We start from the raw sequence: 15,555 nt of genomic DNA on the forward strand, positions 1-15,555 counted from the left end.
CAACTCTGGCCCGCCCTTGGCTGTGCCATCGAGAAAGCTTTTGAGTGAAAGTTGAGCTGTTCGTTCACAGGGAAGGGAGTGAGGGGCAAGTCTCCACCATCTGCATTTCCACCCTGTCCTCCAACCATTCAGTGCCAAGATGAGAAAGACATAAACTGAGCTTAGGAGGACGTTGCTTACACATACACACAGAACTTTAAGTCGCTCAATAAACAGTTATATAATCAAATGTACTTTGTTCCCAGTATTTCTCAGTTGCTAACAGTAGTCAATATTTGATTGCTTCTGGATTGACCCTGATGTTACATTGTTTTTCTAGGTAGTAGGTTCTCTAAACAAAAAATAGCAAATATTATGGAGGGAATATATAAACGTTGCTTTGGAGCTGTCACAATCTAAAATGACTTTATTAACTCTTCAAAGCTTTATCTTTGGGAGCCTTTTGCTGTCTTTCAGCAACTATTACGTCCTGTGGATGCATCAAGGATTTCTGTCTTGAGTGGTGCGGCAGTATAAATAGGAACTTAAGAAAGCAGAGACGAGGTCTTTCAACCCATCAAGCTGGAGGTTCTGAAACCCAAGCCGGAACATGCCGGAAGCACTGAACGGGCCAGGCAGCATCTGTGGAGAGAACAAACAAGTTAAAGTTTCAGATGTGGACCCTTTGTCAGAATTGGAAGATTTTACCGATGAACAGCGTATATGTATATATATATAAAAAAAACAAGACCAAGGGGGAGGGAAAACATGAATAGAACGATGGGTGAAATGCTTAAGTGGAGAACAGATGATTAAATAGCAGAAGTTATGTTAGCATGAGGCATAATGTGAGAAACCAAAAGAAATAAATTACATATACGAGACCCAAAGAAAGTTTGTAAATAGTTTAGAGGTGGGTGATGGGCAAGTAGATGGGGAAGCATGAAAAATTGTCACAGCAGAGTCTCAGGAGCCTGGTAGAAGAAAAACAATTGCTATTAAGGCCACGTACCATCTTGCCTGTAGTGTTCTGACGGGGGGACCCCACCCTGACCACCGTCCCGTTTTCTTGAGTATCAGCTGTGGCTCAGTGGGCAGCACTCTCGCCTCTGAGTCAGAAGGTCGTGGGTTCAAGTCCCGCTCCAGAGACTTGAGCGCACAATCCAGACTGACACTCCCAGTGCAGCGCTGAGGGAAGTGCTGCACTGTCGGAGGTGCCGTCTTTCGGGTGAGACGTTAAACCGAGGCCCCGCCTGCCCTCTCAGGTGGACGTAAAAGATCCCATGGCACTAATTCAAAGAAGAGCAGGGGAGTTCTCCCCGGTGTCCTAGTTTATCGCTCAATCAACATCACTAAAACAGATTATCTAGTCGTTATCACGTTGCTGTTTGTGGGAGCTTGCTGCGCGCAAATCGGCTGCTGCGTTTCCTACATTACAACAGTGACTTCAAAAAGTACTTCATTGGTTGTAAAGCACTTTGGGATGTCCTGAGGTCGTGAAAGGCGCTATATAAATGCAAGTCTTCCTTTCTTTCCACCCCCCACCCCCCACCACCAAATCTCCAGAAACCCCAACCTGCCCATTTCACTTTGTCAGCACCTCATGGGTGCCATGGAGGAAATGGTCCTTTTCAGAAAGTTGAGAGGGGAGGGGGAAGACGTGTCTGGTGGTGGGATCACGTTGAAGATGGCAGACTGTGATTAGACGAGTGCGGAGCTTGGTGGGGTGGAAGGTAAGGACAAGGGCGACCCTAACGCAGTTCCGAGGGGTGGGGCGGGAGGGAAAGAGGGAAAAACTGGAGATTCCTCCCTGCCTCCATCCTGAAAGATAAGTTAAAGAAAACTCCAGAATGCATATCTAACCTTACAGCCTTCACTTACGCGTCTTTCCCCCTTCTCCTGAAGGTTGCGTTGTGCTGGGATATAGTTACGCTACATCCTGTGGTGTGAGCTTGGGTAGTGAGTTTCAGTAGATTAAAACAACCGTGAGGATGGAGATAGGGAGGGGGTTGTAAACCCAGGCCCACCATGCAGGAGTCACTGGTTAGTGATCAGGAGCAAGAACCCAGACTGAATTTCATTCTCTCTGTGGCCCAGAGATACTGAAGCCAATGGTAGCATTCCTACGCCCACCTTGGCTAAGATCAGCTAACTTGGCACGGAGCAGGGACTGAACCAGGAACCTTCCTGAAGTGTGGGACTCAGGACCATACCGGGCAATGCATTTGTTCATTCCGCGATCTGAGGAGTTTAGCCTTCTATTCGATAAAACTTATTTCACATTTGCACTGTTTATAATATATTCCTAAGGGCATTCCGTTTTCATTTTTTTCCCACAAAGTTATGTTTTAAGTGATTGCTTCAGTTGTATCAGATTAATATTGCAGTAATCACACAGGTGAGTAGAATTTGAGTAGTTATGTTGTGATCTAGCTGCTCGTTTCAGTGTTGTGGTGTGTAAACTGAAAGCAAAAGGCCCCGCCCAGAATGCTTAGAGACCCCTGGTTTGGGTCTGTCTGAAATCTGATGCATACCGTTTCTGGCCTTTTGCTTCTCTTAATGTCACAGTATGAAATGTAGTGGCAGTTTGACCATTATTGTTTGTCTCTTCCCTACCTCTAAATGCACTATCTCAGGCTCACTGCAAAATAACACATCACTCTAGTCCATTTGTGAACATGGCAGGGTCCAATTTTCCTCTTCCTTCCTTCCCTCCCCCCTAAACCTTTGCCCCGGGTGCAGTGCGCCCGAAATGCTTTGCACCTGCGCTGACCTGGTGACGCCCGGATTTGGTGGGTCAGGTCCTTTGAATGGGCCGGTTGCGCCCCTGGCACAGACCCGCACCCGGGTGGGGCCTCGTTCCCAGAAACAGGTGGAGATACAGGCACAAGGGACACCGGCCTCGGGGCCTTCTGGCTGCTGTCAAAACAAACGAACAGCCGGAGGGCATCCATAAACCCATGGGGAGGCTGGCAGAGGCCTCCCTCGCTTTGCTGCCTGCCTCCCACAGATCCCCTGCTCTGAGGCCAGGATCCAGACGCAAGGTCCATTGACAAATTCTTCTGGCACTCCTGAGATCGGGTGCTCCTCTGACGATGACAACAACACACTTGCATTTATATAGCGCCTTTAACATAGTAAAACGTCCCAAGACGCTTCACAGGAGCGATTATTAAACAAAATTTGACACCGAGCCACATGAGATATTAGGACAGGTGACTAAAAGCTTGGTCAAAGAAGTAGGTTTTAAGGAGCATCTTAAAGGAGGAGAGAGAGGTGGAGAGGCGGAGAGGATTAGTGAGGGAATTCCAGAGCTTAGGGCCCAGGCAGCTGAAGGCACCCCCGCCAATGGTGGAGCGATTAAAATCAGGGATGCGCAAAAGGCCAGAATTGGAGGAGCGCAGAGATCTCGGAGAGTTGTAGGGCTGGAGGAAGCTACAGAGATAGGGAGGGGCGAGGCCGTGCAGGGATTTGAAAACAAGGATGAGAATTTTAAAATCGAGGCATTCCCGGATCGGGAGCCAATGTAGGTCAGCGAGCACAGGGGTGATGGGAAAACGGGATTTGATCCGAGTTAGGAAACGGGCAGCAGAGTTTTGGATGAGCTCAAGTTTATGGAGGGTGGAGAATGAGAGGCCATCCAGGAGAGCATCGGAATAGTCCGGTTTGGAGGTAGCAAAGGCACGGACAAAAGCTGAAGGCAAATAAAATGGGACTGGGAGCGGCCATCTCTGGCTCGTCGCAAGTCTCTCCGAGCCTACACCTATTGTGCCCCTGCCCTTGCCCCCCTCCCCACCTGAAGAATCACCAGAAATCCTGATGCGACATAGAGGTGGCGGCCCAATGGCCTCTTCCCCATTTCCTGTGCCTTGTGCTCAAGGAATAGTGTCCTGCAGGCCACAAATCACAGGAAATTCGGCCTTGCAATGTCAGGAGGCAGTCCCTTTCTCTCTTCAATTACTCAAGTAATTCCATTTCAATTTCCTCCTTTTGTTCAGCTGCCCTACATCAATTTTCAATTATTATTCCTTTCCGACCCATATTTCAACCCTGGCTCGTTTAGGTTTCCCGGCATCTGCAGCATGAACCCCTGCTTTCAAAAGCGTTCAGACCCTGTCTCACAGGCAGACATGTCCCCAGTTTCCCTTCAGGATCAGCTCAGTATTTTAAACCCAATTGCTATTGAATTCATCCCCTCCTCCTTCTCCTGGTTCATCTGACGAAGGGGATAATCTCCGAAAGCTTGTGATTTTAAAATAAATTTGTTGGACTATAACCTGGTGTTGTAAGATTCCTTACATTGGTTCTGGTAGGGCAAACAGTGTTTTTGATTCTTCACTATCCTGTTCTAATGGCCACTTGACAGGCCGCAGACAGCAGCGTGCACACTTCTGTAAAGCCCCACACGAGTCCTGCCGTCCAGAGGGCAAATGCGTCCTGCTGCTCCCAGAGCTCTGGTTTTCCTCGGAAAGGGGAAAGGAAGGAAAGCGGGTATGGGATCAGGGCGGCAAATGGGATTAGGATTACTCGTGGAGGATAAAAACCAAAATGGACTGGCTGGGCCAGTTCCTTGTAATTTTTGTGTAATGCTCTCTGTAACCCTACTTGTATTGTGATGTATTTTGAACAACATTGTTTATTCAGCTTCTTAATTACTAATAACTGGTTGCCCATTTTATATTCACCAGTCTCTTAGCCTTGCTTCTCCATGTAAATCAATCCTAACTACTCCTTGTACGTTGTGAGTCAGCGGCTTCCCACGTTCCTTCCCCCATCTTCCCTCCCTTTTCTCCACCTCTTTTTCCCCCCGCCCGGCCCCCTCTCCCACTCCTGCTCCCCCACTTCCCACTCCCTGTTGTGTATCCCTCTCTGTGCCGTGGGAACCCACCCAACCTCTGAATTATCACTGATAGTGGAATTTCTTTCTTGAATAGCAATCTTTGGATAAAATAAATAATGGGTGCACTTTGAGCAGTAAAGTTTTAGTGAAGTGTTTACTCTCTAGTGAGGGAGGAGATTGGATGTACCAATCTTTTACAGGCAGTTAACTTTTCTCCTCCTTTTGCGCCCCCCCCCCTCTCTTTTCCCCCTCCCTCCCCCCATAAGTCACTATATATTAAAAAAAATGCAGTTGCCAATATCGGCCAAGGTCACGGTCACAGAGGATGCCGTGAGTGAAAGGAAGTGTAAACACAACCCTAGACTGCACTGTCTTTATTTATCAATAGACGCTTGTGGTCTGCCTTAGCTGTTCTCTCGGGTTATAAAATGTTATAAAATTCTAACAGGACTAGACAGACTAGACGCAGGGAGGATGTTCCCGATGGCTGAACCAGGGGGTCACAGTCTCGGGATACGGGGTATGCCATTTAGAACCGAGATGAGGATAAATTTCTTCACTCGGAGGGTGGTGAACCTGTGGAATTCTCTATCACAGAAGGCAGTGGAGGCCAAGTCATTAGATGTATTCAAGAAGGAGATAGATATATTTCTTAATGCTAAAGGGAATATGGGGAAAAAGCAAGGTACTGAGTTAGATGATCAGCCATGATCATTTTGAATGGCGGAGCAGGCCCGAAGGGCCGAATGGCCTACTCTTGCTCCTATTTTCTATGTTTCTATGGGTGCAGCAATGGTGGTCTGAGTGTCTTGCGTTTGTAACCGCACTGCCCAATACCTAATTATACGATAACGTATCCGAGGGTATAACAGGAGCACCCCTCGTGATGTGAAGTGGACATCAGGGCCCCGATATTTGCGGGGAGAGAGCAGGGGGGGCGGGGCGCGCCTGTCAGTGGCCGGGGAACCCCGAAATACTGGGAAGGCGGAGATGCGGCCAAATCAAGCGGCTGGATCTCATTGGAATTTCTTTTACTCTGTTTCTCCGCCCCTCCCCCATCCCCCCCTCCCCCCACCAAACCCGGCTGCCGGGCAGGAAAGGCCGCAGCCGGGGAACGCTGGGGACGGTCCCCGGCAATTGAGAGTGCGGCAGCGGGCGGTGGGGGGGCGGGGTGGAGGGGGCGAGAGAGACATTGGGGGTGTGGGGGTTTGCTTGAGGGGCCAGTGGGATGGGGGGTTGGGGGGAGGCTCTCCTGTTCCTCCCGGCCCACAAGCGATGCTGGAAACGCGCTTAGCTACTGAGTCCGGCCATCCTCGCCTCCCTTCAGTTGCCGGGCTTCCCGAGCCCCGGGAAACACGGCCCGCAGCCGTGAAATTTAAATTGCAGCCAAAATCTGAGGAACGCAGCCTCATTTAAATAACGTAATTACTGCGGGTTACTCGGGCGCTCCCCCCGAACCCACCGCGGGGTTACACGGAAGTAGGTGCGTCCGTGGCGGATTTCCAATTATTGGCGACGTAAACCCCCCCCCACCCTTCCCCCTTGTCGTGTGTTGGGGACTGGGGTGGTTAAAATCCCCACCCCCCCTCCATGTCTTTCGCACATGCACTGCCCCAATCTTTCCGAAGGCAGACTGAAACACTTTGCGGGGCAAGGTCAGATGCAAATCGTTAAGCTGCTTCACTTCTCCGACAGCAAGTGAACATCCAGAGTGACAGTCGGAGCAATTTCCATTTGCTTCAAGCTCTCTCCTTTTGAGAAAAGAGGAAGTACGTAGACCACATGTACTCTGTCTCTCTCAAGGGCTGATATGTTTTTGGAATTGATCTAATTGAATGGCGGAACAGGCTCGAGGTTGAGTGGCCCACTCCTGTTCCTAAGTTCCTAATTGCTTTTCTTTCTAGGCCACGTTTAAACTTCACTGGGTGAAGATCTGTAAAGAAAGAGAGAAACTTGCATTTATATAGCGCCTTTCACGACCTCAGGACATTCCGAAGCGCTTTACAGCCAATCAAGTACTTTTGAAGCATAGTCACTTGACAGTGTCCTGTTTGAAAATCTCACTGACTGCCCCATCTCTGTCCTTTTCTCTGTCAACTTCCCCGCCCCGGGTCAGTCATTGGCCGACATGCCTGTCAATAAGATCGACGACCCCTCCTCTCCTCCACCTTGGGGTGTGGGTTTAAAGAAAGCATCCCCTGCTCTTCGCAAAATGAGAGGCTAACGGCCTGAGATCAGACAGTTGACTCTTATTATACCCACCTTGAGCCGTGACATTGCATAAACTGGCCCGTCTGGCTTTAATGCAAGTTTTCAAAGCCTCTGAGCTAATTTTTTTAACCTGTGTGAATTCACATTGTTTTAAGACACAACAATTAAACATAACAACACAAAAAATATCTAGAAACTTTAATCACCGAAACAAAAATGGGAATTAAAAAAATGAATAACCTGAAAGAATTAGCAGGTAGTACACACTGCTCCACCTTCTTGGCAGATAGATGTATTGACCTGATCGGTTTTGGGCACTGAACCTCGGGAAGGGTGAAACAAAGCCGGGTAAATGGATTTGAGGCATGATCTAATTGAATGGCGTAACAACTTGCATTTATATAGTGCTTTTAACATCGTAAAACATCCCAAGGCGCTTCACAGGAGCGATTATCAAACAAAATTTGACACCGAGCCATATAAGGAGATATTAGAACAGGTGTCCAAAAGCTTGGCCAAAGAGGTAGGTTTGAAAGAGCGTCTTAAAGGAGGAGAGAGAGATGTAGAGAGGTTTATGGAGGGAATTCCAAAGCTTAGGGCCCAGGCAGCTAAAGGCACGGCTGCCAATGGTGGAGCGATGAAAAGCGGGCATTTGGAGGAGCGCAGAGATCTGGGAGGGTTGTAGGGCTGGAGGAGGTTACAGAGATAGGGAGGGGCGAGGCCATGGAGGGATTTGAAAACAAGGATAAGAATTTTAAAATCGAGGTGTTGCCGAACCAGGACCCAATGTAGACCAGCGAGCACAGGGGGTGATGGGTGAAAGGGACTTGGTGCGAGTTAGGACACGGGCAGTAGAGTTTTGGATGAGCTCAAGTTTACGGAGAGTGCAAGGTGGGAGGCCGGCCAGGCGAGTATTGGAATAGTCGAGTCTAGAGGTAGCAAATGCATGGATGGGGCTCGAGGGGCCAAATGGCCTACTCCTGTTCCTATTTATGCTTTTATTTAGTTTCTTTTTTTCTTTTCCAGTTGGTGGAACAGGCTTGAAGGGCTGAGTGGCCGACTCAGTTCCTGTGTTGTTGTTATAACCCGGAGTGCGGTGGAAACCCAGTTTACACGCACGAACGGGGTTTCCGGAGAAGTTGCAGCAGAACAGTGCCAGAAAGTCTGAGGAAATTCAGAGTTTTGTGTAAAGAGACGAACAAAATCTTTCCCTCAGCACCTCTTTGAGATGGTATCGGCAGCGAAAAGGATTCCAAGTATAGAAATGCCAAGGCAGACCATTATGTAAAAAAATGCAGCAAAACCAGTTATACGTGGGATCATTAGGTGGTTGCAACACTAGAGCATTGAATTCAACTGGGTGAGGCACATTGCGATCTCCGTCTGAACTCATATTCTCATATCCTGGGCAGAAAGGGAATGTTTTTTGCTAGTTTTGGCAGCGCTTTCTGGGTCAGTGAATAGATCCCTTCCTGCGACTGTTTAAGGACTCCTCCAGCTGTGTTAACCAAGGAACAATGTTGAGTAAGGATGTCGAGACACATCTGCAGGTTCAGTTATCCCACCCTTCCAACCTTGAGTTGAGGGAAAGCAAAGAGACTTGGGAAAAGCGGCAAAAATGCAAAAGGTTAAAAACAAACCTGGAGCCAAGATAATTGGCAAAGGACCAGAGACGAGATGAGATTTTTTTTTGATGCAGTGAATTGTTATGATCTGGAATGCACTGCCTGAAAGGGCGGTGGAAGCAGATTCAATAGTAACTTTCAAAAAGGAATTGGATAAATACTTGAAGGGGAAAAATTTGCAGGGCTGTGGGGAAAGAGCAGGGGAGTGGGACCAATTGGATAGCTCTTTCAAAGAGCCAGCACAGGCACGGTGGGCCGAATGGCCTCCTTCTGTGCCCTATCATTCTCTGATTCTGCTGCCGGGTTAAGGGAGCCAATTTTAATACCAGGTGAAGGCAGGAGCAGCACTGGGACACCAGAATCCCACAGCCCAACCAGCAGAGACAGGAAATATAAAAGCGCATTTGCTGAAATGGAAAGAAAAGGGCGTTTGATCACGGACGAGCCTGAGGCCCGCAGCACAAGTCCTGCCTGCCTGTCGAAGAACAAAATGTGCGCAGAGAAAGGGGGAGGGTGGGACCTTAAAAAAAAAACATTAAATGCATTTCTTCATTTTCAAGTCACTTTTCTCTTTGGACCAACCTCCTTGCGGGAGGTAATACAGTCCTCCATTCGAGACACTTACCAGGTTCGCATTCGGATTGAAATGTTTGTCGAGCAACTGATCATCACCCTGTCTCAAAGGTGCCAGGAACTCTCAGGGAGACTCTGGGTTGGGTGTTGTGGAATTTGTAAAGCATTGAATGCAGAAGCAGGTTTGCTCTAAACCTCAATCTGTGTGGCACTGGGTTTAATTCGTGCAACGTCAGGTGGCTGGCTAAAGTACGCTGGAGCGATCTGTCATTTTAACAAGTCGCACGTTCAGACGGAGTTTCCTAAAACTGATTTGCAGTGCGATTAACAGGGGAGCTACTGGTTGGAATATTAAAGCAGCCAATTGACCCTTTCAATAAGGTATGCAGTTGTAGACAAATTCCACCACTCTGGCTCTCACTCCCACTTATGTGAGTAACTACTTTCCATTCCCTGAAGACCTGATTTGCACAAGATCAATTCTGTTGAATTTTCTTTTTTTTTCTGTCATTTGAATGTAGTCAAATGAAAATATAATAAATCAATATTCTAACCCATTTATATGTAGATAATGTCTACAGATCGGACAGATTCCTGAAAAACTAATGTCTGGCCCCAAAATAAAATCCATCCGTTAGTTCAATGACCAGTTTCATAATTTAATGACAATTGCCAGAGAGGTAATTTTCTGACTCTGTGCTCCCGGAGAGGAGCCTTACCCAGCTGTAGCAACAACAACAACAACTTGCATTTATATAGCGCCTTTAATGTAGTAAAACGTCCCAAGGTGATTCACGGGAGCGATTATCAAACAAAATTTGTCACCGAGCCACATAAGGAGATATTAGGACAGCTGACCAAAAGCTTGGTCAAAGAGGTAGGTTTTAAGGAGTGTCTTGAAGGAGGAGAGAGAGGCGGAGAGGTTTAGGGAGGGAATTCCAGAGCTTTGGGCCGAGGCAGCTGAAGGCACGGCCGCCAGTGGTGGAGCGATGAAAATCGGGGATACGCAAGAGGCCAGAATTGGAGGAGCGCAGAGACCTCGGAGGGTTGTCGGGCTGGAGGAGGTTGCAGAGATAGGGAGGGGGCGAGGCCGTGGAGCGATTTGAAAACAAGAATGAGAATTTTAAAATTGAGGCGTTGACGGACCGGGGCACCGGTGTAGGTCAGCGAGCACAGGGGGTGATGGGCGAACGGGACTTGGCGCTGCATGTGGTTTTCCAGCCATTTGAGCAACAAGTAGGAAAAATGTCCTTCAGGAATCAATTTTTAAGATGGATTACAACAGCCGGTTCTCAGAATTTAGTCAGTGCAGATTTTTAGTAAGTAACTGGAGATTACACCATCCTGCGCCATCTCATCAAATATTCATGGAGTTAAGCTGTTAAATAAAATGTGTTCTTGAGCACTCAACCCAGTTGCTAATGGGTATAAGTCCACCAATTAGCGAAATTACTCAGGGGAGCATGGGATGGGTTGTGTACGCAGTGGAATTGTCACATCATGCAGTCTGGGATGCTCTTTTGAGATTGGATCTGCAGAATATTATTGGGTTGGAAATACCTAGCCTTGGAGTGCTTGATATGGGAAAGGTTCCAATGCCAAATCCAAACACCCTTTCTCCTTTTAAGTTTTTTTTTTAAGAAAAAAGTGTCAACTAGCTGGGTATAGAGGGATATGGGCCAAGTGCAGGCAATTGGGACTAGCTTAGTGGCATAAACTGGGCGACATGGACATGTTGGGCCGAAGGGCCTGTTTCCATGTTGTAAACTTCTATGATTCTAGTTGGTGGCAGTCAGAGGTGAATCTGGCCCTAGTGAAGTTTTAAGTGTGAATGGGGTCAGAGAGTGTCTTCTGCTGACAGGATGGGTGCAGCTTGTAGTGGAATTACAGGTTTTGTGCAGCTGCAGTGAGAGTGCTGGCTTGTGAAGAGATCTGGTTTATTCCCTCCGGGACTTTGTAGGGGCTCATTTCAGAGTCGGCGAGAAGAGAAAGCAAATAAAGCTGTACAACTTCTCGCACAATACGGTTTTAAAATATTAGTCAGATATTGATCACTTTTGAATTAATCAATACTATGATCAGTGCTCCTCTGAACTTCCTTCCCATGTTTCTTTTAAGCTGTAAATACACCGCCCTACATAGTCTGCCTCCTCCCCGCACCCTCACTATATTTAAAAGCAAGACTTATTTCACCATGTCCAATTCCGGAGCATTCTCACCCATGACCTCTTCACCTTCCTCAGCCCATCCTCCCGCCAACAATCTCCAGGCTTTTAAAACCCAAGCTTAGCTTCACTTGATCACTACTTCCCGATTTACCCTTGTCTTTTATCCTTTTCAACATTCGTAACTCCCTGACCTTGGGCTCATGTGACAAGACAAGGTACTTATTCTACTTGTCTCCCCGTGTGTACGCGAGGCAATGCCACGCTTGAGGTGTTCTGTCATTGCACAGCCTCTTTTATTATCATAGAATGATACAGCACAGGAGGAGGCCACTCGGCCCACATTACCTTACCTCTTTGAAAGAGCTATCCAATTGGTCCCACTCCATCCCCTGCTCTTTCCCCGTAGCCCTGCAGATTTTTCCCCTTAAAGTATTTATCCAATCCCCTTTTGAAAGTTACTATTGAATCGGTTTCCACCGCCCTTTCAGGCAGTACGTTCCACATCGCAACAACTCGCTGTGCCAATTACCTTAAATCTGTGTCCTCTGTTTACCGACCCTTCTGCCACTGGAAACAATTTCTCCTTATTTACTCTTATCGAAACCCTTCATGATTTTGAACGTCTCTATCAAATCGCCCCTGTACCTTCTCTGCTCTCAGGAAAACAACCCCAGCTTCTCCAGTCTCTCTACATAACTGAAGTCCCTCATCCCTGGTACCATTCTAGTAAATCTCTTCTGCACCCTCTCTGAGGCCTTGACTTCCTTCCTAAGGTGCGGTGCCCAGAATTGGACACAACTACTCCAGCTGAGACCTAACCAGTGATTTATAAAGGTTTAGCATAGCTTCCTTGCTTTTGTGCTCTATGCCTCTGTTTATAAAGCCAGGGATCCCATATGCTTTTTTCAACAGCCTTCTCAACTTGTCCTGCCGCCTTCAAAGATTTGCGTACGTGCACCCCCAGGGCTCTCTGTTCCCGCACCCCCTTTAAAATTGTACCATTTAGTTCATATTGCCCCTCCTCATTCTTGCTACCAAAATGCATCACGTCACCCTTCTCTGCGCTGTTGTCTGCCCATTTCGCCAGTCTATGGTCATCCTGACGCCTGTCAATAGTGACAAACCAGTGTGTTCTGGCACTAATTCGCGGTGCTTGAGTTTGATTGTGACGCGTGGAATAAGGAGGTGGGCATGATTGACCTGTTGGAAAACCAGAGGATCAGATCTCTGCAAGCAGCAGGACACGTTTGCCCTACTAATGGCAGGAATGGTTTTGAACACCTCCATCAAATCTCCCCTTAACCTTCTCTGCTCTAACGGACAACAAACCCCAGCTTCTCTGGATGCAGTAATTGTTTTTAAGTGATAAAACTACGGGATAGAATTTCCGCTGGGGTCCTCCCGATCTCCCACTTACCTTCGACAGGCGATCACTGGAAACCTCGGAGGCATGAATAGTTGTTTACGTCGTTTCTTCGGGGCTTCTGCCGAAGGTTTAGCAGGAATTCGGGGGTGCCCCTGTGTGAATTTTACCTCAGTGATTTTATGGGAAAATCCATCTTGTTTGCTGATCTGGAATGACTGTGATGGAATTGTCAGTGTAATCTCCCTCTGTAATGTTGATAGCCAATTGTAACTGAATATTTTCATCAATAAAGTGGTACAAAATTAAATTTAAAGAAAAAGGCAAGTTTTTGAGATTTGTGACGTGTTAGTGGAAACTATTTATTTCATCTATTTCCATCTGCAGTCTTGGAACTCTGTTACACAAGGCAACAAAGTAGAATAGCAGCCTATGGTGCACAAAGCTAGAGAGAAATTTGCACTCCATCTCGCTGTTTGCATCCATGTTTTTTTTTTATTCGTTCACGGGATGTGGGCGTCGCTGGCAAGGCTGGCATTTATTGCCCATCCCTAATTGCCCTCGAGAAGGTGGTGGTGAGCCGCCGCCTTGAACCGCTGCAGTCCGTGTGGTGACGGTTCTCCCACAGTGCTGGGAGTTCCAGGATTTTGACCCAGCGACAATGAAGGAACGGCGATATATTTCCAAGTCGGGATGGTGTGTGACTTGGAGGGGAACGTGCAGGTGGTGTTGTTCCCATGCGCCTGCTGCCCTTGTCCTTCTAGGTGGTAGAGGTCGCGGGTTTGGGAGGTGGGGGCCCCCGCTCTCCCGGGTACCTGGAGCTGGGGGGCCCCCGCTCTCCCGGGTACCTGGAGCTGGGGGGCCCCCGCTCTCCCGGGTACCTGGAGCTGGGGGGCCCCCGCTCTCCCGGGTACCTGGAGCTGGGGGGCCCCCGCTCTCCCGGGTACCTGGAGCTGGGGGGCCCCCGCTCTCCCGGGTACCTGGAGCTGGGGGTCTCTTGTATCATGAATGCCCAGGCCAGTGTAACTACTGCAGACGTTTCTATGAAGGAATGTAGAACTATGTAAAATCCTACCACACTATCTAATTGGTGGGTAAAACCTTAATTCTACCTGCATTAAACTTCGAAACAAACAGCAGTTTCAAATTTCTACCTGTGTAGCAAACCCCCTGTCTGCCCAACAGCCTTCAAACCCCCTGTCTGCCCACCAGCCTTCAAACCCCCCGTCTGCCCAACAGCCTCACATTTCATTTTCTTGAGCAGAAATGATTAAAACTGTTTAAATTGCCATCAGGGGACACAATGAAAGATATCTGATCTTGTTGTGTTTTGTAAGGAGGCATCCCTGTTGCTTGGTAAGTAGAGTTGTGTGTTTTTTTTTATATATTAGAGCTGCACAGTGCAGTTTGTAGGGAGTATGTGAACAGGGGATTAGAGATGTTGGTGCAATGTGTTGAACACGTCTGTGAGTCAGAAGGTTGTGATCAAGACCCATTCCAGGCCTTCAACACCGAATCTAGGCTGACACTCCAGTGCTGAGGGAGTACTGCACTGGTCAGAGGTACCGTCCTTCAGATCAGATGTTAAACCAAAGTCCAGTCTCGCCTGTTTAGCTGGTTGTTAAAGATCCCATGACACTATTTAACAAAGAGGTGGGAGTGCTCCCTAAACATTCCTACCCCAAACAACAACACCATAAAAAACAGACTAACTGGCCATTGCTGTTTGTGGGACGGTGCTAGAGAGGATAGGAACAGGAGTAGGCCATTCAGCCCCTCAAGCCTCTTCCGCCATTCAGTTAAATCATGGCTGATCTGTAACTTAGTTGCATCTCCCCGTCTTGGTTCCATATCCCTTAATATCCTTGCCTAACAAAAATCTATCAATCTCAGTTTTGAAATTTTCAATTGACCCCCAGCCTCAACAGCTTTTTGGGGGGGGGGAGGAGAGTTCCAGATTTGCACCACCCTTTGTGTGAAGAAATGCTTCCTGACATCACCCCTGAACGGCCTGGCTCTAATTTTAATCTTATGCCTCCCTTGTTCTGGACTCTCCCGCCACAGGAAATAGTTTCTCCCTATCGACCCCATTAACTTCTTTAATCATCTTAAACATCTCAATTAGATCACCCCTTAATCTTCTATACTCCAGGGATACAAGCCAAGCCTAAAATGGCTGCTGCATTTGCCTACATAACAACAAGCATTACCTTCAAAAGTAACTCACTCTGTAAAGCTCTTTTTGAGGTTGTTTTGATAAATGCAATTCTTTTTTCTTTTTAAAAAAAATAAAGAAAACGACAGACATTTCCGAGCGAGATTTTTTTCAATGTCCGTGTATTTTTTCACAGATATGCAGAGTCTGGAGAAACTGCTGCGAGATGCCATCGTCTGCGGTCAGCCCCGAACCCGCAGGCCCTGGAAGAAAGTCCTTATCCTAGTGGAGGGAATCTACAGGTACGGCACAGTTCTTGTTTTCAAACCCCTCCATGGCCTCACCCCACCCCCCCCCCCCCCTCCCTATCTCTGTAACCTCCTCCAGCCCTACAACCCTCCGAGATCTCTGCGCTCCTCCAATTCTGGCCTCTTGCGCATCCCCGATTTTAATCGCTCCGCCATTGGATTTATTTAAGCACCTTTGATGTAGTAAAAAGTCCCAAGGCGCTTCGCAGGAGCAGTAATCAGACAAAAATTTGACACCGAGCCACACAAGGAGATATTGGGACAGGTGACCCAAAGCTTGGTCAAAGAGGCAGGTTTTAAGAAGCGTCTTAAAGGAGGAGAGAGAAGTGGAGA

At 47.8% G+C, this 15,555-nt stretch overlaps 1 protein-coding gene across 2 annotated transcripts in view; it reads left to right on the forward strand.

Moving 5' to 3' along the window:
• The window catches only part of sptlc3 (serine palmitoyltransferase, long chain base subunit 3), a 107,173-nt gene that overhangs the window by 71,762 nt on the left and 19,856 nt on the right, over nucleotides 1-15,555 (forward strand). For both annotated transcript variants that reach the window (XM_067989456.1, XM_067989457.1), the window contains exon 7: nucleotides 15,111-15,216. In XM_067989456.1, coding sequence (XP_067845557.1) covers nucleotides 15,111-15,216 — 106 coding nt within the window. The remainder of the gene's footprint in view (nucleotides 1-15,110; nucleotides 15,217-15,555) is intronic.

Source organism: Heptranchias perlo, chromosome 8 (genome assembly GCF_035084215.1).
Source record: "Heptranchias perlo isolate sHepPer1 chromosome 8, sHepPer1.hap1, whole genome shotgun sequence".
Lineage (NCBI taxonomy): Eukaryota > Metazoa > Chordata > Chondrichthyes > Hexanchiformes > Hexanchidae > Heptranchias > Heptranchias perlo.